General features: G+C 46.4%; 1 protein-coding gene across 1 annotated transcript; it reads right to left on the minus strand.

Moving 5' to 3' along the window:
- Positions 1-1,744: 1,744 nt before the first annotated feature.
- LOC306951335 (endothelin receptor type B-like) lies at positions 1,745-10,058 on the minus strand (the record flags this gene model as incomplete). Its single annotated transcript, XM_079541822.1, has 8 exons — positions 1,745-1,894; positions 2,527-2,635; positions 2,922-3,055; positions 3,685-3,834; positions 4,494-4,698; positions 5,201-5,313; positions 6,772-7,294; positions 9,961-10,058. The coding sequence occupies 8 exons, from the start codon at positions 10,056-10,058 to the stop codon at positions 1,745-1,747; spliced, it is 1,482 nt and encodes a 493-aa protein (XP_079397948.1).
- Between the last annotated feature and the right edge of the window lie 11,187 nt (positions 10,059-21,245).

Here is a 21,245-nt window from a genome sequence, read left to right on the forward strand (position 1 = left end):
GTGTGCAGGTAAGAGAACAGTCATTGCTGGTGGCAGAGCTGTTCCTATTGCTGATTTGGATAGAGCTGGAGGAAGCCAGGCTGACGCAGCTGGGGCTGTCCTGAATGGAAGAGGACCTTTGAATGCTTGTTTCAACGTGATAAAGGTTGACTCTTTACAGAAATATTTAAAATTCAGATAACTATTTTTCTAATGAGCACAATTATTTAAAAAAAATCCTTCTACTAAGATGGAACATTTCATTGCTATCAATTTTCTCCAGTGACTTTGTCTTCCAACAAAATGCCAGCTCGGAGGCAGAGCACAGCATCAGCACTGTGCAATGCATCCAGGCCAATCTACTCTAGTGGGTAGGTAAGGTTATGGAAAACTTACTGGTCTAGATATCCCTCAGTCCTTCTGTTTAGATTTGAAACCTAATTGTCTTTCAAAAATATGATTTGTTTGTAAAATGCTTGTTTTTACCTTAGCTTTCACTGAAATACAATGTCACGTGGAATGAGTTTAGCTTTATTTACAATTTTTCTCCCTTTTTCTTGTTTCCTTTTTTTTTTTTTTTCTCCATGACAAGGTGAAAAGGGGAAAGAGGAAAGGAAAAAGGGATATAAGAGAGAAGAAAAATACAACAGGAAAATTATAAAAAATCTGGTAAATGAAACATTCTCTTACAGATTTTCTTGAGGTTTTGGCAGGGGGTGCAAGCATGATTTTTAGAAAGTCATGCTGGAGAAGGCATTTGGGGTCTAATCACTTTAAATTGTAAGTTTGTGAGGGCTCTTTGCCATATTCTGGTTAGTTTCAACAGCAACTTCAGCTGAAATCAGGTCTTCCCCGTTGTATTTTCCACCTTAGCTTGACCCTGAGGAACAGAATCTGCATCCTCCTTACAAATAGCCTGAACCTTGGTGTCACAGAGCCGTGCCCAAGAAGTGCTGGGCTTCCAGAAACTGGGGAGGAGGAATTTGAAGCAGGTGGTTTGGCTGGATGCTGCCACCGGCTTCTGCTGAGGACACCTGGACTCCTAAGCTGTGCTGTCTCATGCATTCAGTCACCTTCTTGTGCCATACAGGCAGGGTGAATGCCATCCCTGAGTGGAGAGCCTGGAACAAATTTCCTGGGAACAGGTAAAGAGGAGAGGTCTTTCAGGGCTTCCCAGGTCAGGTTGATTGCACTGTGATGCTGGGTTGCTGCCCACCCCTCGATACCAGAGCTGAGGGAGATTTCAGGTCACTGATTGTCTAGAAAACCTACGTGATACCTGGGTCTTATCATGGTGCTCTGCCCAGGGGCAAACTGTTCCAGCAGAGGGAGATCATAAGGGACAATGCTTTGCTTTTTCAGCTGGAAATTGTTGCTTGGGTTACTTGCCCTTTCCTCCCTGTCCCACATCCATCTTCAAATGACCACATCTCAACTTTACTTTTCTTTCCAATCTCCTCACCCTGTGTTTGGGTGAGACAAATGACCATAAGTCACTTGACTATCCTTCAAGGAACAGAAAAGTCCTAAAGGGGCTGGGTCCCGTTCTTCTTCCTCCTGCAGAGGTGACTTGGACTGGAGGATGGACAAGCAAAGCCCTGAGGCTGTGTTCAGAGCTAGTCCTGAGGTCAGTGAAATGCTATAGCTCTTACCCAAGTGGGTTATAATATGAAGGCAAAAACAATTTGAGCCCAGCCAGGAAATAGCTGTGCAAGGGAATCTGAGGTGTCCTACCATCTTGTCGCAGTGCCTTCTCCTCTCTGCTTTAGGAAGAGCTGTACTTGTTGCTCAAGCGGGAGCTGCTCCGGTCCAGTCCAAGCTCCTGCCCATTGGCTTTCCACTTGCCCACAGAGCCCTTCTCATCTGTCGGTGTGATGCTCAGAGCAGGTCTCTGGCACCAGCAGCACAGGCAGGACTGCAAGGAGACAAAGAGGGTCAAAGCATGAATGTTATGTACGTGGGATACGAGGGAAACATTCTTGGCAGATGAACCTGCGCGATGCCAGGTTGTGCACTGAGCCGAGCTCTCTTACTGATTTGATGGGAATTGGTTTGTCAAGATAGGGCTGGTGTGGCTTGGAAATGAAGGTAGCAAAGCCTCAGGGATTTTTTGCAGTTGTCCTTGTCCTTGAAGGACAGAAGATAGGTGGGCTCAATTCCTTGCCATAGCAGCTGGGAGGTGATTTTCATCTCATTCCCATCCTTTTTCAGCTCTTCCCTCCTTCATAGATTTCTCTCTGAGGAGATTGGGCTCAAAGTTTATAGCAGCCCCACTTCCTGATTTAAAGGCATGTGGAGTTGCTTCTGATTCAGAATGACAGGGACTTCTCTGGAGCTTATCACAGGCCTTGCACTGGGAAAAGTCTCCCTGTAGCAAGGCAGGAAGCTCTATTGTGTTTGAAGCTGGGAAGAGAGGGTGAACATTTGGGAAGAGGGTTACAGTGAGCAAATATGGGCATCCTGTGGGCCATTGCCAGGCCCCACAAGTACCTGATGTCTGCCTTTCCCCTCATCCAAAGTCTATGGCAATGGAGGTACTATCCCTACCTGGAAGCAGTTCTTGAATTTTCGGCTGACAAAGTAGAGAGCCACAGGGTTGATGCAGGAGTTGAGAGAGGCCATGTTGATCCCAAAGTAATCCATGACGAGGAGGAAACTGCCAAGAGGAGAGAGAAGGGGCTGGTAGCTTGCTGAGTGGACAGCTAAAGGACTTTCCAAACTTCCAAATGTTTCTCTGCCCGGAGGCATCTTTAACTCATAAATAGTGCTCTCCACGTGATCCCCACTTCCTTTCTCTGTGCCTGCCTCCAGAGCAATGCCATCTAGCATAGGGGTAGGAAGGTGTCTGAAAGGCAGTTCCCTCAGCCTGCTGTGAGCCCAGTGAACCTCTGCAGGTGCACATTGGGGCTTATGGCGCATTGCCCTCCTGCTGTTGCTCTTACCTGAGCAGTTCACATCTGTTGGGGTCTGTCTGATCATAGATGGTCTTTTTGAGGATGCGGCTGAGGTGGAGCGGCAGCCAGCAAAGCGCAAAGATCACCACCAGGCAGAAGACGGTCTTGGCCACCTCCCGACGCTGCAAGGAGAGGGTGGGCAGGGGAGAAGGTATTGAGTGGTTGAGTGTATGGGGCAAAGCACACTCTCCTCATGCTGACCAATGGCCTTTCATGTCCTTTCTATAACCTGAGGAGGGCTGGGTACCCTTTTGAGTCCAAAGCACAGCCTACTGGTCCCAGTTCCTACATCATGAGGATGGCTTGTGAGATCCAGGCTGCAGAAAGCAGTAAGGTAGCAGTAATGCAATGTAGACCAGGGTAAAGTTTCCTTCTCCCCATCCTACTATCACTTCTAGTCACTTTGCTGAGGTGGCCTCATCTGTCTGTTCTTCCTGCTGTGTTATTGGAGTAACCAGCAGCTCACCAAGGTATGGGAGAGAGCAAAGATATAAATGACCATGAGAATTGAAAAGCAAACTGGTCTGGGGTTTTGCTGGTTTTGCTGGTGGTTTGGGTTGCCTCTGAGGTGGAAGATTGTAGAGGTGAGAGCCCTTCTCCCTGTTTAATCCATGCATCTGCCTCTACCTGTCAAGAAGCCACTGACTGCTGTGAAACTATGTAGTGTATAAGAACTCACATATGTTCTCCCATTCTACATCATTACTTTTTATTTTGGGAAGCAAGGTTTCTGCCCTCCTGGTTTTCTTACCCGTTTCATGTGGTCATTCAGAGCGATTCTCATGCCATTTCTCTTGCTCAGCATTTCACATGACATGAGGCTGTAGAAGATGCCAGTGCATACCAAAGGGAGGCAGAAGTAGAAGCCGAAAAGCCACCAGTCCTTCACATCACGATAGAACTGTATGCAAAACACAGAGGAACTGGAAACAGGGAAGAAGGAAGGTAGCTGATGCATTGGTCCCTGACACCATTGGTGTCACTTATCAGACCACTCTGACACTTCTGATGTTTGAAAGTGTAACAGCCCCTGGGCTAAGTGTACATGGGATCATCATCCCCCCAGGGCTTAACCCAAAGAGAGGAAGTCTGGTTTACACCTGGCTGCTGATCTAACACTTTTGTACAAGAAATGGTTGCAAGGTGCTTATTCAGGCAGACTTGGGGTGAAAGGGCAAGTTGTGATGCTTTACAAAGGCCTTCATCTCCTTGCTCACCCTTAGCTGGCCTTGTGCAGTCTGGTTGTAGAGGTGCTACTTGGCCTGTTTTGACAGTCTAGCAGCTTCTTGAAGCTTCACCAAGATTGGTCATGACATTCTGAGGTGGGCAATGAGGATGCAACATAGCTAAAAGACCTTCTGCCTGTTTCCAGGCCTCACATCAAAGCAACTCTACCCCAAGTTGGTACTTTCTGCTTTGTCTAATCTCTCCCCACATTCTCCCTGTTGGCTGGAAGTCATATATAGCGCATCTAACCCTCTAATCAAGGAGAAAGGAAGCCCTGTTTGCCTTTGTCTTTGTCTTCCTTGCACTGCAGCTGGGATGGGTCAGAGTACATACCATCATGAAGCTGGATTTCTGTTCGGAGGCAAGCATGCACACCCACAGGTCTCGGTCCCAGTAGTTGATCTCTACCATGTCAAAGGCTATGGCTTCAGGGACTGCAAGCACAATGGCCACTGCCCAGATCAGCGTCACCTCCACCGCCTTCCACATGGGGATTCCTATGCCCTGGATCCGACTCCAGGAGGCCACTGCTCGATACCTGCCCAGTGTACAGGGGTACAAGTGTGGAGAGGAGTGAGAAAAGCCACTATCAGAAAGAAGCTAGGAAGGGGAGTATTAGAATTGTCCCCAGAGTCCCTTTCCTTCCCTCCTTCCTTCACCATTGCTTTGCCTTTTCCTTCATCGGAATGGGAAGGATCTGCAACAGGGCCTCAAGGGATAAATGTGAAGTGAGCTGACCTTGGCCAGTATGTCTACCTCCGGGTGGCAGAGGTGCCATCCCTCCCCACCAGCCTAGCAGTTATTCCTGCATATTATGCTCCTCATATCAACCTTTTCCAGCAGGACTTACACTTCTTTGTCACAGAGAATAGTTGGTTCCTGTTGGATTTCAACTCTACATAAAAGCTCCCTCTCCCCTTCTCTGAATTTGGCCTGGAACCAAGTCACTCTACAGTCTTCTAATTGCAGGCAACAGAAGAATATACTGTGGTTAAATATGGGCCAGGCTGGGCAGGGCACCTGTGGAAGTTGTTTCTCACCTGTCGATGCTGAGAGCACAAAGGCTGAGGACCGTGATGCCCACTGAAGCCTTCTGGATGAAGGGGACCAGCTTGCACACCTGCACACCGAAGGGCCAGTCCTTTGCCAAGAGCTGGGGAAGAATCTCAGGGTTAACAGACTGCTACGGGAAGGTATGCCTGGCTTCCCATAATAGCAGGTGGTTACCCACAAGGTGCAAGAAGCCCACAAAGAGCAGCTGAAAGCACTCTGAGGTTACCTCCACTGGGATGGCATGGTGTGTGCTCTCCGGTGCTTTGGGTTGTGTTGGGAACCACTTGTTTCCCCAAGGGCTCATTGTGAGATGAGCTTACACACACATGGAGAGATGGTTTGGACACCAAGAATCCTGAAAGTTGCAAAGGGCTTTGGGATGCTTTCAGAAGGGAAGTGGATACCGTTCTCTGAAATAGCCAAAATCCAGCAAGGACAGCTTCTTTGAGATAGCTTTCACAGCCATATAGACTTATGTGCTCCCTATACTCACTCCTTCTACCACATTTAGATTCCATAGTGCAAGTTCTCCTCAGAACTCTTCTCACCTTCTCTGGAATTAGATCTGGTGTTCCCTTTAAAGCCAGTACCTACTTGTGGCCCAAAGCTCAACTGAGGCGAGCAGAGGGTATCATTGGGGCAATATGAGACAGGAGAAAGGGAGCTCTGAGAGATGGCCGAGTGTGTCTTGAGGGCAAAAGCTTGTGTTAGCATGGGCTATCCTGTGGATGAAGCCTTTGGTATAAGCCTTGAACTCTGTACAGCCCTCACTGCCATCAGTACTTACCTGACCAGGACATAGAACTGGGTATTCAGCCTGTGACAGGCTCATCTGCCAGCTTCCTTCTGTAAGGTTGTTCCTACAGTCTCCATCTGGTCCCACAAGCCCTTTTTTTATGATATGTAGGACCTTAGGACATACAGACTTGTGAAATAGGACAGAACTAGGCAAGCATACCGAAGAGGAGGGCTGTCAGACCTAGGTACCCACAGTCCAGTTGTATGAGTGCATCTGAGCTCCAAGTCCTTCACCTGCAGCCCTTCTGGACCCTTCCTATAATCCTCTTACTCCAGACCACCAAAACCTGTCCAGTATGGTAGACAAGGAGTAATTGCATGTCTCATACAGTACAACTCCTTTGATTGGCGCCTCAGGACTCCATCCAACATCTGCCAAACCCTCTCTACCCTGTTTATAAAACAGCCCTGTTCAGTGTTCCTGGATGAGTCTTTGTATTTAACTAGATGTTTGTGAATGCCAAGTGACTACAAATCACTCTTTTCCTTGCAATTTTAAATAACATTTAAAAGATCTGGATATGTGTGTGTGTATAGAACACATCAGTGGCTGGGAACAGCTCTGCTTTCCCAGGAACCTACTGTGAGCTTTGTGCCTATTTATTTTTCCCTTCTCCTTTGGAAAGCATGATCACCCTCCCCTAATCCTTGCCAAAAATGGAGTCTGTGATATAGAGCAGAAGATAGGAGATAGCAGGGCACGAAGGCAGGTGGTAGCAGATACCATCCTGCTCCAGTACTCCTGTTACACAGAGCCTACCTTATAGACATTGATGGGCAGAGCAATGAGGATGTAGAGAAGGTCTCCAAGTGCCAAGCTAGCAATGAGAACATTCGGCCCGTTCCTCATGCACTTGTTCTTGTATATGATCCTCAGGAGTGTGGAGTTCCCAATGATCCCTACTATGAAGATGGTGCAGGACACGATGGTGTTGATATACTTGAAGATGTGCCTGATATCTGCAGGCTTCACACAGACAGGCAGCAGGGGTGGCTCTGACCCGCTGCTCTTGGGGAGACTTTCTGAGTAGTTGGGTGCCTTGGCATCCTTGAACAGGCTGGGCTGCAGCAGGCTGTAAGCCTGCTCCTGGCTGAGTGCCTTGAAGGGAATGGAGCTTGCCTGGAAAGCCTCTGGGGTCTGGCCATGTGCCCCAGAGAAGAGGCAAGTCAGGAGGATGGCCAAAGTAGTGGGAGCTGAGATTCTCACCGTTGAGGACCAAAGGACAAAGCTGGCTGCAGAATGCAGGACTTTTGGGATGTCTTTGTTTGGGTCTTGGTCTGATCTGAAGATGGAGAAAGGGACAAGGGAGAGAGGTGGGTTAGCAGAGGAAGGGGCCTGATAGTGTTTAAGAAGATGGCAGAGAGGTATTTTGTCTGCAGTCAGTGGAGGAAAAGTAGTTTTGGGGCACCTGCTCCACACACCTGCACAGCAGGATGATTCTGCAAACCCTGCATCATCCACAGAAACAAAGCAGCTTTTCTCCTGCTTCATGCCATGGGAAGAGTGGAGCAACATGAACATCAGCACATCCCATATGCCATCTTTCATTGCAAAGAGACAAAACTCAGCACAGTATCCTGAGAACTGTGCTGGGAAAATACCATGAGGCTTTTTCCAGAAATGCTCTATTGATACCTGACATCTTATTCCAATTTATGTGCAAGCAGAGCAACTCCTCCTTCCCCATCCTTAATCGCTGTTAATTGAACCACTTCCTTTCCAAATCCACCATGCTGTTCCACTCAATACCCGGGGACATAAATCTCCCTGTGTTGTTTGCAGTGCTGACTGCTGAGCACAGTAAAAGGTCTCTCAAGCTGACCAAGCCTGCAGCACTGCTAATAAATATCACCGGATTGGGTTCTGTTTTGCACATCTCAGCCAGCATTCTCAGGTACGGCTGGTTGAGCAGCAAATCGCATTCAGCTTCGGGACAGCTGAGGATGCTGCAGAACTGTACTGGTATGAATCTGGGGGAGGGGCTTCAGCACTGTGTGTACAGTGTGGGACCATGCTGTTCCTCTCTGGGAAGCCAACCTCAAGAGCCACCAGGTATAGCCACAGCTCCTCCAGGTACAGCCGCCTTGTGTGTCAGCTCTGCAGGAACACTTGTGCCTTCCTGCTTGTTTGGGAGTCTCCAAGCATGATTGGTAAGAAGCTGGATGCTTTCCCAACAAACCAGCCTAACCTGGCCTACCCTTTTCTCAGTTTCATCCTGCTGCTTCTGCCAGGAAATCTCTCTGACCCTTCAGCCAGGTTCTTAGTGAATTAAGCTGCAAACAGGCAACGTTAGTAGGAAACCTGACATTTATTCTCAGTTACATGTCAAACAGAGGCAATAAAATAACCACAGGCTTCAATCACAGTTCAGACCTCATGAACTCAAGAGATGAGTTTTCAGTTCTGTTAAAACAACTACTTTTTAAAGATGTTTTCTTTCTAGTTTGACCCTTACATTGTGATGGCACCTTAGATACAGTTTTAGCACAGGAGAGTTAAAGATCCCATTCCTTTCTTTCCAGCTCACTGTCAGCATGCTTCTATCTGCTGAAATATTCATGCCTGGTGCATAGCAATTCTGCGTGCTCACCATGCCTTTTATCTCTGCAGGCTCAAGCGGCTTTGCAAACTTATCTTGCAGATAAGCCACATCAATATGAGCCAGAATGGCCACCATGAAGTTACCTGCCCATGTCTGGCTGTGGGGAAAAAAAAAAAAAAAGCCTCTCCATATGATGGTTAGGAGTTGACCCATATCTGTTCTGAGAGCATCCAGCTTACATGGGCATCCCAGCACTGAGAAATACCTGCAAGTGTATCCTGCTACTCCTAAGCACAAAGGAATATGCACATGAGGGAATCCCTCATCTCACACAATCTCTTCTGCACGGGCAGAGCTAATTCTCCCAGGAAGGCATGGTGGATGTCAGCTTATCACTTGGTGACCACTGTAAAATGCTGCGAGAAGAACCTTGGTGGTAGCTCTGAAGGTCCTGGCACCTCTGCTGGTCCAGCACATCCCTTACTGTCTGCCCAACCTGACTTTTTTTGCCAACCTGACTTTGCCCAACTGACTGCCCAACCTGAGTTTTTGTGCCAAATATTCTTCAACATCTCCTTCATTTGGCTATTTACCTAAGCATCTGCTTAGACACTGAAGCTTCCCTGGAAAGCTGTGTGCTGGGCAGCAGTGGGCTGCTCCTCTCTGCTCTCCCTGGTGAAGGACTCAGAGGCTGGTTCTGTTGTGCCCCCAGGGCTTTGGCAGAAGAGCTCATGTGAGTAGGAATCACAGGACACATTTCGCTGGATCCTGCCCATTCCTTCCACACTACTGAAAAGAAGTGCTTCTCCTCCATCTTGCCTTATTATACAACAATTTAATAAAAGGGGAGCATTGTTTTCTCCTGCTCAACAGCCCACTGACTTCTTGCCCTCCTTGTTCCCTCATCTCAGAGTGCTTGCCAGTATAACTTGTTCTCCCTTGTTGGGGGGAATCAAGGCACGGAAGGCTAAGAGGCTTGTTAAGTGCCCAGCGGGTGGAAGCCAAAGGCAGCACCACTTTACTCCAAATTCTCTGAGCCTTGTTCACATCCCCGATCACCTGGGGAGGTGCCTGATGGCCCCATCCCATCTGCCCAGCGGAGGGTGCAAACAAACATCTTTTGCAGCAAAAATGCCTTGAATGGGGGAAGGAGGGAAGAAAGGCAGATATGAGCACACATCCCCAGTTGTTTCCCTCTCCTGAACCCCATCCAGTCCCCAGAATGGTGGACCTTTCCCTAAAAGGTGTGCAGCACCTGTTAGATCTTTTTGGGGATATGATCCCTCCAGCATCTCCATCAGATTGTGAGATTGAAAAACATGTAAAAACTCACCCAGGCGCAGGGAATCATTTTGTTTGCAAATCAGAGCATGGAACAGCAAAGCTTTTCATCAGACTTAGATTACCTTCCTCGAGACCACGAACTCTGGATGCTCTTGGGATCAGTTTCTCTCCCTCTCACTGCCCCTCGTCTGTCCCACAGGTCCCAGGAGGATGGCAGCATTGTAGATTCTGGAGTTCAGTTTTGTGTTCCTTCCCGCTTGTGACTTGCTGAGGTCTCTCTGAACAGAGCACTTAGTTATATAGAAAATTACTGGGCTGCCCCCAAACGCAGCTGCTGTGACCAATAAGTGCAAGGCAGGACAGGGATGGAGGAGGAGGGTGAGGCAGGCAGGGATGAAAATCATAAACAAATCCCTCTCGGAGCGGGGGGAGAGAGCTGGGGGCAGCTGCTGACACCAGCACGGGGCTGTGCTTTGGCAAATAGACCCCAGCCAGCTTAGGGAAAAGTTTTGGGAGACATCAGAGCCTTTTGTGCCCAGAGTGCATGCACAGCAGCAGGGATGTGCTGTTTCCCTTCTGGCACAGTAAGTCCTTACTGAGGTGCTGGAGGTGGACAGGCTGTGCTTTGCCTTCCCTGAGCCTCTATGTGAATCCAGCTGGGTGAGAGCTCAGACCACCCTCCATCTGCAAGGAGGTGCTTTTTCACATGCCAGCTCTGCTTGGATTTTGCTCTTGAGATATAGGGCAGAGCCTTTATGGCTGAGAAGTCAGTGCTGCCAGAGTCCCACCAGCTTCCCTCATGCCTCTGGTCTGGTCTCTAGAAATGGTTTTGACTCAGAGATTCCACTCTGAGTTTCACCTGCCCTGTGCGGAAGATCTCAAACATCTCTTCCATGAGATCCCTTCTGCCTTCCTCCAAACCCCTGAACCTCTTCTGCACAGCCCCAGGGACAAAGTTTCTCCCAACCTCCTTGGCTTATCTGCTTGCAGAGGAAAGTTTTTTTCCTCACCATGCTCTGAAGCTGGCTCTGCTGCTCAGGAACTGGGGGTTTATTTGGTATGGGACAGGTTGTTTTATTAAAAAAATAAAGAAAAAGGAATAGCCAAATCATCTTGTTTCAATGTCCTTAATGACTCAGGATTGTGTGCTGGCACAGCATGCTGGTAAAGTCACATGGATTTTTGGAGTAACTTTACTTTGGTATGGGAATCCCTTTGCCCTTCTAGCCCCAAAACAAGGATAAAAAGAATGGGTTCAAACTCTTTCCTAAGAAGAAGGAATCTCAAGCACATGAGATCATGACTGGTACTCTGGAGGGTCTTGCAGCCATTCACTGGGACCTGGACAGGCTGGGCAGTCCATCGTGCAGCCCACAAGAAGGAAGTATCAGGTCCTGCCCCTTGGGGAGGAACAACCTAGCTGTGCTGTAGGAAGCCATCCCATAGCCTTGCTCACCCTGGTTGCCCGTCTCCAAACTATGTCCAGTTATAACCTGTTATTTTTACATTTTATCTTCAAGCTAGGATATTTTTTAATCTTTTTTTTTTTTTCTTTCCCTCCCCCCCCACTGGACTTTCCATTACCAGTCTTCGAAGTGTAATTTCCAGTAACTTCAAAAACTATCAAAGCCATGCAAAAGTCCTCCTATGTCTCCCTGTAGTTTTCTCCAGTCTTCAAGTCTTCATGGGAGAGGTACTCAGCAGAGAAAACTTTCTAGAATGGCATTTGGGCTTTCTAGGTGGCATTTGCAAGCAATAAGACAGAAGATGCTTTGTCTTCTAGGTGACTTTAATAGCATTCAAGTTTGCGGCTATTTATTTTCACCCTGTTTCATGGGCATCATGAACAACGGTGCAGGAGCTCTGCTACTTACGGGAGAGCTGCAGAAGTTCAGAACAGAATGTTTTTATATGTGTCTGCTGTTCCAGCCTTTTTTTCTGAGTGGATCCAGACACAAAAATGGATTCGACTTGGAAGGAAACTCCCTTTCATCTTGAGATTTGGCCAAAGATGCCACTGAGAATTTGAGGCTCTCTTTGCTCAGTGGTCAAGAACTGTAAACAGGGTAGAGATAATCTACATTTGTTGTTGGGAACTTTATTCTTTTTTGGTATAGAAACAAATTATATGTGTTTTCTCCACTGAATCATTTCCATGATTCCTTGAAGCTTTGATGAATCAGAGCTGTGGATAATCCATAGAAAAGTTAATGTCTTTATTTACTGCTTACTCTGATCTATTAGAGTTGACTCCTCCTCAGAAGAGAGAACAACACTTCCATTTAGATTCTTCTTTCTTCATCCTGTTAAGCATCCCAAATTGAAGAATCTATCACCCACCATCTCTCTGTGGCTTCTCACATCTTGGCACTGCTTGATCTGCAGAGATGACTTTTCCCCTGGTCTCACCAGCTTTGATCTCATCAGCTCAGATATCAGAAGCAACAGGGATTACGTTTTGAGGGGTCTATTTTATTTGCTTAGCTTTTGGTTTAAAGCTGAATGTTTTACTTAAAAACACTTTATACTACTGCAGGAGGTAAAGGCTGCTTCTGGAGTCTGCCTGAGGATCCCACTTCTCACTTTCTTTGCTGACACTGCCATATAGTTATTAGATTCAGATGTTTTTCTTTCTTTTCTCTAGCTTCATTCTTCCTTGCTCATCTCATCTCATCTTAGCTTATTCCTCACTGAGATATTCCTTCTCCCAGACAGACCACATGGAAACGTAAGGTAAATCCAGCTAGTGGCCTGTGCTGATGGGTGCAGCCCATCCCTGACCTTAGTTTGGAGGCAGACATCTGGTACTATCCTCCTTTGGACCGTAACACTCCTAGGTGTCTCCAGCTTGCCAGCCTGTGGTCTCAGTGAAGTATTTCTATACCCTGGCGGATGTCCCTGATACAAAAGTTGGCACTTCTGACTTGGCCAGTGTGGGACCAAAAAGTTTCCCTATCTGCTGGTGCCCTTGTGGTGCCCTCTCATCATTCCCTGAGTGAATCTGTCCCATGAAGAGCGCATTTATGCTCCTCAGGCTGATCAGAAAAAATGCACCTCATACAGCTCATCTCAGCCCAGGGCAGAAGTCATGGCATGTCAGTTCCATCAACTTTTTGGCCTTTTTGGAGGGCTGCAGCATTTCCTCTTCTCAGAATACATGAGTCCACGTGGCACCTCTCTTCTCGACCCCACTGGGGAGTTATCCTGCAGCCCTATTCTGGGATAGTCATGTTTTGGCATGTGACAGAAGTATGAATGGGACTTTCTGTTCTGCTGGAAACAAAGGATGTCTGCAGACCCCCGTGGAGACCCCCAGGAAAACAGCACTCTTCTTGTACAGTCAACTGGTGTCTTTGAGACAAAATTCATTTTAAAGGCTAATGATAAGTGTCACTAAAATGACCAGAACAAAGATACTACTTCTGAACTAAGCCATGATACCACTTGGCATCAAGCAGCAATGCAGCATCATACAGGCTTCATGCTTGGCAAAAGCTGCCCTTCCATTTTAAAGGTGACATATAGAGTGTAATTAATTTCATTTTCTGCTGCCATTGGGCTGAACTGATTTCTGTGCAAGCAGCACAGAAGTTGGCTTGGCCAGACTAGCTAGCTCAGAGGAACTGTACCTCAGAGAGTCCTTGCTGATGTTATAGGAGAAGACTGATAGTTTGTCTTCACACTACCTTTAAGCCTGGATGATTGATGTGTGCGGCTTGGGGCTAAGATTTGGAAAGCAGACACATTCTCAAGTCCTTGACAGAGCATGTGTATGAGATCCTACTAAAGTTTGTCATCTGTCCATCAGTGTCTCCCGCTGATGCTTCAGTCATCTTCTGTAAGAAAAAGATGATCTGTGGTGAAACATAACACTGTGTCTTCGTCATATCACAAGAAAGAGCACATAGCTTTTGCTTTTTGTTTGGGGAGTTGTTGAAAGGATACACTGTGAAAATGTATCTCTGCAGCCAAACTTCCATGGTTTTCACAGTTTATTTTCTATGAAACAAGCTAAGACAAGGGAAAAAAAACATATTTTAACCTGAATGTAGTCTTGAGCATCTGATTTGTCGCTGTGACTTGTCCAGTGCTCATCCTCTTAACATTCCTTGGTTCCTCTTAGCACCAGCTTTAGATCAGCTAGTGTCCACCTACCTTGAAAGCCTCCGCTCTTTCCCATAACCTTATCAATTCCTGCCCACGTGGTCCTCGAATATGGCAATATTTGATATTCACAATAGAAAGGGCTAATAGATACAAACTAAGCATGAATTTCTAACATCGTAGCAAAGGTTTTTGTGAATAAGTGCAACCAAAAGCAAGCTACTATGACGAAAGAGGTCAGTCCAAGATTAAATGAATGGCAATCAAGTTTCAAGATATCTCTGTGCTGTGGGATTAAATGAATGGCAATCAACTTTCAGGATATCAAGTTGGGACCATCTCTGAGCATTAACAGTAGGGCCAACATTCACTGTTTGAGGAACAGTGGAAACATATTCATGACTTTCTAGTCAAAGCCACTAGAATGACAATCCTTAAGGCACTGGTAAAATAAAAATAATCACTTCTGTTTCAAGATTCAATCACTGGATTTAACCTACAGGTAGAATAATCTTGTAACTCTTCTCTAAAATTGTGCTGTTTTTGTGTGATCTTATGGTACAGGAATCAGATCATGTAAGTATGGTTGTAGAGCTGAGAAATAGCTGCAAGAATCATTGGAGAATTCCAACTTACAGTCCCTAATATAGGATTGCATACAAACATATTGATCCACCTACAAAATGAACATGGTTAGGTACCCTAGCATGCATTCAGGCTTGGTCTGGAGGTGGGTGTCAGGATACTGGTGGCACTAATTGATCTTAATAGCCCTGAACGGCCTCACCTGAGACCTCCACCCACACCTATAGCCAAGTTTCAGCTGTAGGACCTATTTCAGTTCAACCTGTAAGGTTGCTTTCTGGTTTGGGCCTAATCGCAGACTCTGTTGGGGCTGTGACCCACAGCTTGGACTTGGAATGTGCCTTGTCGCCATGAGCTGACAAGATTTGGGCTTCTGGTTGAACCTGGCTGCTGAGTCCTGCTCTGCTCAGGTACTGTGGGACAGGTAATAGCCATCTTGTTGCCCCTTTGGTGGGGTGTGAGGTGTCCCTGTGGCAGAGGTCCTTTGCTGTGCTAGAGTGTGGATATGCATGGGAAAAAACTTGCCTCTGTAGGGGTAGTTGGTCACAGTGATAGCCTTAGAGCATGTTCCAAATCCTTCCCATCACCTCAGCTCTTCTGTCCTGCTTCCATTACCTTCTTGTTCTGTCACAGTGCTGTGGTCGTCCCTGCATCCCCTCCTGCAGATTCTGCCCTCCTGCTCCACTTCCACCATGTCCTCGTCTGCTCTAATGGTCTACTCCAAAAGAGATGTGATGAAGAGTTAACTTGCCTATGGGAAGCAATATAATTCAGTCAAGGTTACTTTAAAACTGATGGTGATTAATCCTGCTAATCAGCCATGGAGCCCTTACCGGCTTTTTATCCTCCCTGAAGTGGTATTCTAGGAAGTGTGAGTCTGCATTATCCCGGATGCCAGGAGTGTACTGCAGGCAGTAATGGGCATTGGTATGCCTGGAGGAGAGGATACACCTGCAAGTGTCAGGTATGCTGGGGCTCCTCAGGGACTTGAATAACAGAGCTCAGAAACACTGCACCAGGAATATAAAGAGGTAAAACCTTCAGGAGAGGAGAATGCAGGGGACCTGCATGAACAACTCCTTTGGGAATACACTTCCCTGGGGATGTGAGAGACAAATCTTCCTGCTTTTGTGAGACCTGTTCTCATCTGATTTACAAGCATTGTGTATTTTTGTTCAGCGATCCTCCAGGAAGATCTGCATTAGGAATGCTGATGTCTGTTTGGGAATTGATTTCTGAGCTGTTGACATCTTCAGGGTTACTACAGGAAAGAGAAAAAGTCATGCCTTCATTGCTGACTGTTTTCTTCAAGCCTTACTGCCAATACTTGCTTCACTCTCTCCCTTTTCCCTAAGAGTTTGGAGTCCTGGTGCACATCTCTGGCACTTCCTGGGGTGCTTCTGTGAATGTTTTCATTCTTTCAGGGTGCTCTGGTGCCAATGATCTCTGACCTTTTTCGCATTCTTTACCCTCCCCAGGCTGATATCATCTATTTTTAACCCTTGATACAATTACTGCAGTGATGGACAGTAAAGAAAGCAAATAGTGGCAGCAATGCATGTCCTATAGACTGCTTCACAGAATCACAGAATTGTAGGGGTTGGAAGGGACCTCCAGAGATCATCGAGTCCAACCCCCCTGCCAAAGCAGGTTCCCTACACCAGGTCGCACAGGTCGGCATCCAGGCAGGTCTTGAACATCTCCAGAGAAGGAGACTCCACCACCTCCCTGGGCAGCCTGTTCCAGTGCTCCGTCACCTCACTGTAAAGAAGTTCTTGCGCATGTTTGTGCGGAACTTCCTATGCTGCAGTTTCCAGCCGTTTCCAGCCGTTTCCCCTTGTCCTGTCCTGCTTACTTCCCTTCTTCTGGGAGAGATGCCCCATGGGTTTGGGATGGCTTTGAAGCACTGAGGTAAGACTCACTTCCTCAAATCTTTGTCAGTGATCCCCATCCCCAACCTGCAACAGCTCAAGGAGCTGCATGAGTCCACTTCATGTGGATCCCACCCTACAAAACCTTCAACAGTTCAAAGCTGGTCCCTACCAAACTCTGCAGTGTACTCCATTGCAGAGGAATGAAAAGCAGTAACTGGGTGCTTACATCTGCCTGAGTGCTTGCAGCCATGTCCCTTTCCATCCATCAGGATGGGTGCGAGGAGAAATAGCCTTATTTAAAGCACGTAGGGTGCTGGGGTTTTTCCTTCCTGTTGGAGAAGGGAATGCTTCAAAAAGCATCTCTGTGCTGCAGAGCCAGATCACTGCTGTTCCCACGAGCCTGCACTGACCCCGCACTTTGGTGCTAATTTTTTTTTTCTGCTGTTGCTTGTGATGTTCTTATCAGCTGGGGCCAGCTGAACTCAAGCGGGCTGGGGATGACAAAGGGTTTGCAGCTCTGCCTTCTGAGTCACCAGGAGTTTCATGACAGTGGCCATGAGGAGCAAGAGTTGCTTGCCAGCTCCTTCTCTTTGAAGGCTGCCCATTATGTTCCAGTGTCACAGAGGCTGTGTGTGTATGTGACTTCCTGCATGGCTTTGGATGAACTGGGATGTGCAGCATGCACAAGGTGCTCATCTGCTGATGCCTTAAAGTAAGTCCCTGATTAACAGCCACTGGGTGTGGGGATAATATGCTAAAGTATCACTGAAACCAATGTGATGAGACCATGACAATGTTGATCCCAACCTTGATGGAGAGAAGACTTCTAGTACACACAAAAAGCCACCTGATAGTAGTTTCCAGTCAATAAAAGTGACTATTTCAGTTTTTGTTTCCCCTGGGAAGGTGGAAAGAAACTTACAGCCCATTTTGTGTGTGATAGGCCTTATTAATGTTTGTTGTGGTGTGTGTGTGTTTTTTTTTTTTTTGTTTGTTTTTTTTTTTTTTTTTTTTAAATGCTGGAAGTCTTCATACATTCAGAATGCAGACTACAGCAGCCTCTTCTTGGGCATCCCCAAAGCTGTGCTGAGTTTGATTTTTGGGGGTGAGTAGAGCTGAGGAAGCTGAAGTACTCTGTGAAAGACTGTGTACCATGTTTTGACATTAATAGGAGAGGAAAGAAGTTTCTGCAGATGGATGAAAAAGAGCATTTTGGATCCTCATGGTGAAATGGTGCAGATGCATAAGTGTGGTTTTTACCCTTTAGGATCTGCAATTGAAATGGGAGGTGACTTTAACTTATAAAATATCTCCCTGGAGCTCTGGTGCTATTTGAGCTCTTGGCAGAAAAATCCTCATTATCCAGGGTAAGCATGGAACTGCTTTTCCTGTTCATAGCACAACAGTTCATAGATTTGTCTGTAACTGATCTTGGAGTTTGTAAATGAGTGTGATATGGGTACGATATGAGCTTCAGCTTCTGAGCTGCCCTGAGCTAGGCAGGTGTGCAATGCACACTGATGTTATTTTTGCTGGCAATTTTCATTTGAACTTCGAATGTAGCAAGGTGTTTTTCTGAGTGGTTATGGGGGGGGGAGTCTCAAAGAACCTCCATGGGAAGCAGCTAACAACTGTGAGAAAAGGTAGGCTACTGTGTTGACAAGGCTGAGATGTAAATAGTATTTCCCTTATACCAGTTCTTTGGATGAATTCTGGATATTCCATTTAAAGCTGACAATATCATAGAGCTCCATAGAATCAGGCAAACTTTCCTGTGCTCTGTAATTTTAATAGCCTGTAAATAACTTGTATGTGTTAATTCTATTAATTTCAAAGGAACTAAAAGTGGATTTGAGAGGTTTTTTTCTTGAATGCTATTATTGTCATGTTTTCTGGAAATCTGAGTATTCCAGCTGGAGAACCTCTGCAGGATGTGAATATTTTGACTTGTGAAATTGTAATCTTGGAGTATTAAAGTTCAGTTAAAGGAAAGCGAGTCTTAGTACAGTCAGCACAGACAGCAGATAGATCCAGCAGTTCATGCAAAGCCCTCGGATCCCTAATTCTAACTGATCACCTGATGTACATTCCTGATGGCTTTGTCAGGACAGTGCCAGCAGAAGAGCAACACAACTCAGTAGTAATTTCTTTGGAGTATTTCCCAGTCTATCTTAGCTTCCTTCTATTAACTTTGCTTAACAAGCTTCTGAGAAAAGTTTGGATAACTGGTTGTTGCTCCTGAAATAACTACAGTTAATTACATGAAGATTGATGGCCTCCTCTCCAAGAGCCAGCCTTCGTCTTTCTGGAGTACTGATGACCTTTCCAGGAAATGGAAATGAGGAAATGCAGTGGGAGATGAACTGGGTAAACAAGATGTAATTTAGAATCCATAAAATTATGGGGAGAGCGAGACTGGTGTGTTTCCCTGCATACCACCCGCCTTGCTGCAACTTGCAGATAGACAGCGTTAGCTGGTTGTTTACCAGTGATGAAACTGGGGAAGATGAAGCACAAGAAGGCCCATAGCCAGCAAGGGGCTGACAATGGGGCTAGCAGAAGGCAGAGGAAAGCACAAGTCTGTAACATCTTCCCTTAACATCTGGTGAAGGCTACTCTCTTGTAGTCGGAGCTTTCGTTCCCACTGTTGGACGTGAGTCAAAACCAAAGGTGTTGCAAAGAGCCTACGGCCTTCATTTTTTATGTCGTTGGAAGAAAAACAAGCTCATGAATGCCATTAAAGAACACTGAGTGATCTCTGCTCTTGGAAATCTCCGCTGTTAGAAGACCCATTTGTTGAGCTGACCATTAATTGAGATGCCTACAGTACATGACAACAGAAATGTGGAGGAGGCTTTGTTTGATTCCACCTGAGTTTATTGCCCTGAGCTCTGCTGGTGGAAGAGCCATCCTCGAGTGACCATTGGATTAGGAGTGGAAAATGTGCTTGGGTGCTTGTGAGGGAGTCATGCTATTGGAAAATCTTTGGCTTCCAGATAGGCAGCCCCGCACTGTGCTGTGTGATGGTTATCTTTGGGTCAGGCACTGTGTAATTGAAATCGGAGTCCTCAAAATGGATCAAGAGAGCAGAAAGTTGATATGAATCATTTTTTTCCCCATGATTGCTGCCTGCTACAAGGTAATTCTGGAAGAATTGGAAAAATCTTATGGAATACAAAATCAGCTTTACAAATTGACTGTCAGTTTAAAAAAAAAAAAAAAAATTCATCCATAAGAGTCTATTTAGATGTTCTATAATAAGCCCAAGGTCCTCTTCAGTTAATTAGCAGATGCCAATTTAGAGTTCCATTCCTGAAGCTCCTATCACTAGCCTCCAGGTCCCTGTGGTATCTCACACAGCTTTATAGCTGGCATGGAAATGCCTCATATGGGAGGGGATGTGCTGAGCGAGGCAACATGATGTTTGCTTGGGAGGGTGAGTCAAGTGACATGGGTATATGGAGGAGTGCAAAGGGGTTTTTCATCTTGTTGGAGTGATGCTGGGGGAATATTAATAATGGGAAGGGGAAGAAAGACACAAAAGGAGATGCCTTATAAATCAAGGATGGCCTTGAGACAAAAGCCAGTCATATGTACTAGGAGTAACTGGTTTCATGTGAGGTTTCTCAATAGCCTCTCTGTGTGGAGGAGACACTGGGGCTTTGTGGAGGGCTGCACGTCCCATAGGGCTGCTGGGTCACAAGCAGTGCATGTGACTGCAGAGCGTTACCCCAGTGTGGGGCTTCACCATGGCTCATCCAGCTTGGTGGTGGAGCTGAGAGGTGGCGTCTCTGAGGGCCTGCCTCTGCTCCTCTAACTTTCACAAGAAGGATTAGAGAAGGAGGTTTTTGTTTTGCTTTTTTTTTTTTTTTTGAAGGCTCCATGTTTCTCACTACTGTGGAGTGATGAGGAGAAGGCTTTTCTTGTGGACGCTTTTCACTGGACACTCATATGTCTGAGATTTGAGATAGGAAAGTAACTGCCATCAGTAATTGATTACCTCTGTTAATCTGCTAAGCACATGGCGATCAAGGTTCCTTTATGCTGAGATGTCTTTCAACCTCTCAGTGCACCATGGGCCCTGAAAACACTAAACACTATTTTGCTGTCAGCTGAGAACTACATGTGCTCTACTAGAATCGTAGAATCATCAAGGTTGGAAAAGGCATCTAAGAGTATCTTAGTCCAACTGCCAGCCCGTGCCCATAACCTCTCTAAACCATGTCCATCAGTGCCACATCGACCCTTTTCTTGAACACCTCCAGGCACAATGACTCCACCACCTCCCTGGGCAGTCTGTGCCAGTCCCTCACCACTCTTCCAGAGAAGGTCTTTTTCCTAATAACCAACCTGAACCTCCCTGGTGCAACTTAAGGCCATTACCTCTCGTCCTATCTCTGTTACCTGGGAGAAGAGGCCAGTACCCATCTCGCTACAATATCCTTTCAGGGAGCTGACAGCCCCTGCAAGGGAAGGATGTGGTCTGGAGATTTGGGATGTGATGGGAGTCTTGCCAGTGATCTGGATGGAGACCAAAGCTGGGAGAAGAATAGACTGTCAGCAGAGAGACACAAAGCAGATAATGTGAAGATCAAATGGCAAAAGGGTTTATTGGTGCTGTGAAAAAATAGCTATAGAAAACAAACATTTTCTTCTTACATTGAGCCAGGAGTCTTATGAAAGAAAATAAAGTGCCTGGACTTTTCAGCCTCTTTTGTCTCTTCACTGTAAATCCCCTCCAATCTTCTCTTATACTCTGATTTTCCAAGTTGGCTGAGGTTTTGTTGAAGCTGAGCAGGGAGAAATCTTTCCTCTGTCTTGTATTAAAAATTGTGCAGCATACA

Source organism: Tetrao urogallus, assembly GCF_951394365.1.
Source record: "Tetrao urogallus genome assembly, chromosome: 13".
Classification (NCBI taxonomy): Eukaryota; Metazoa; Chordata; class Aves; order Galliformes; family Phasianidae; genus Tetrao; species Tetrao urogallus.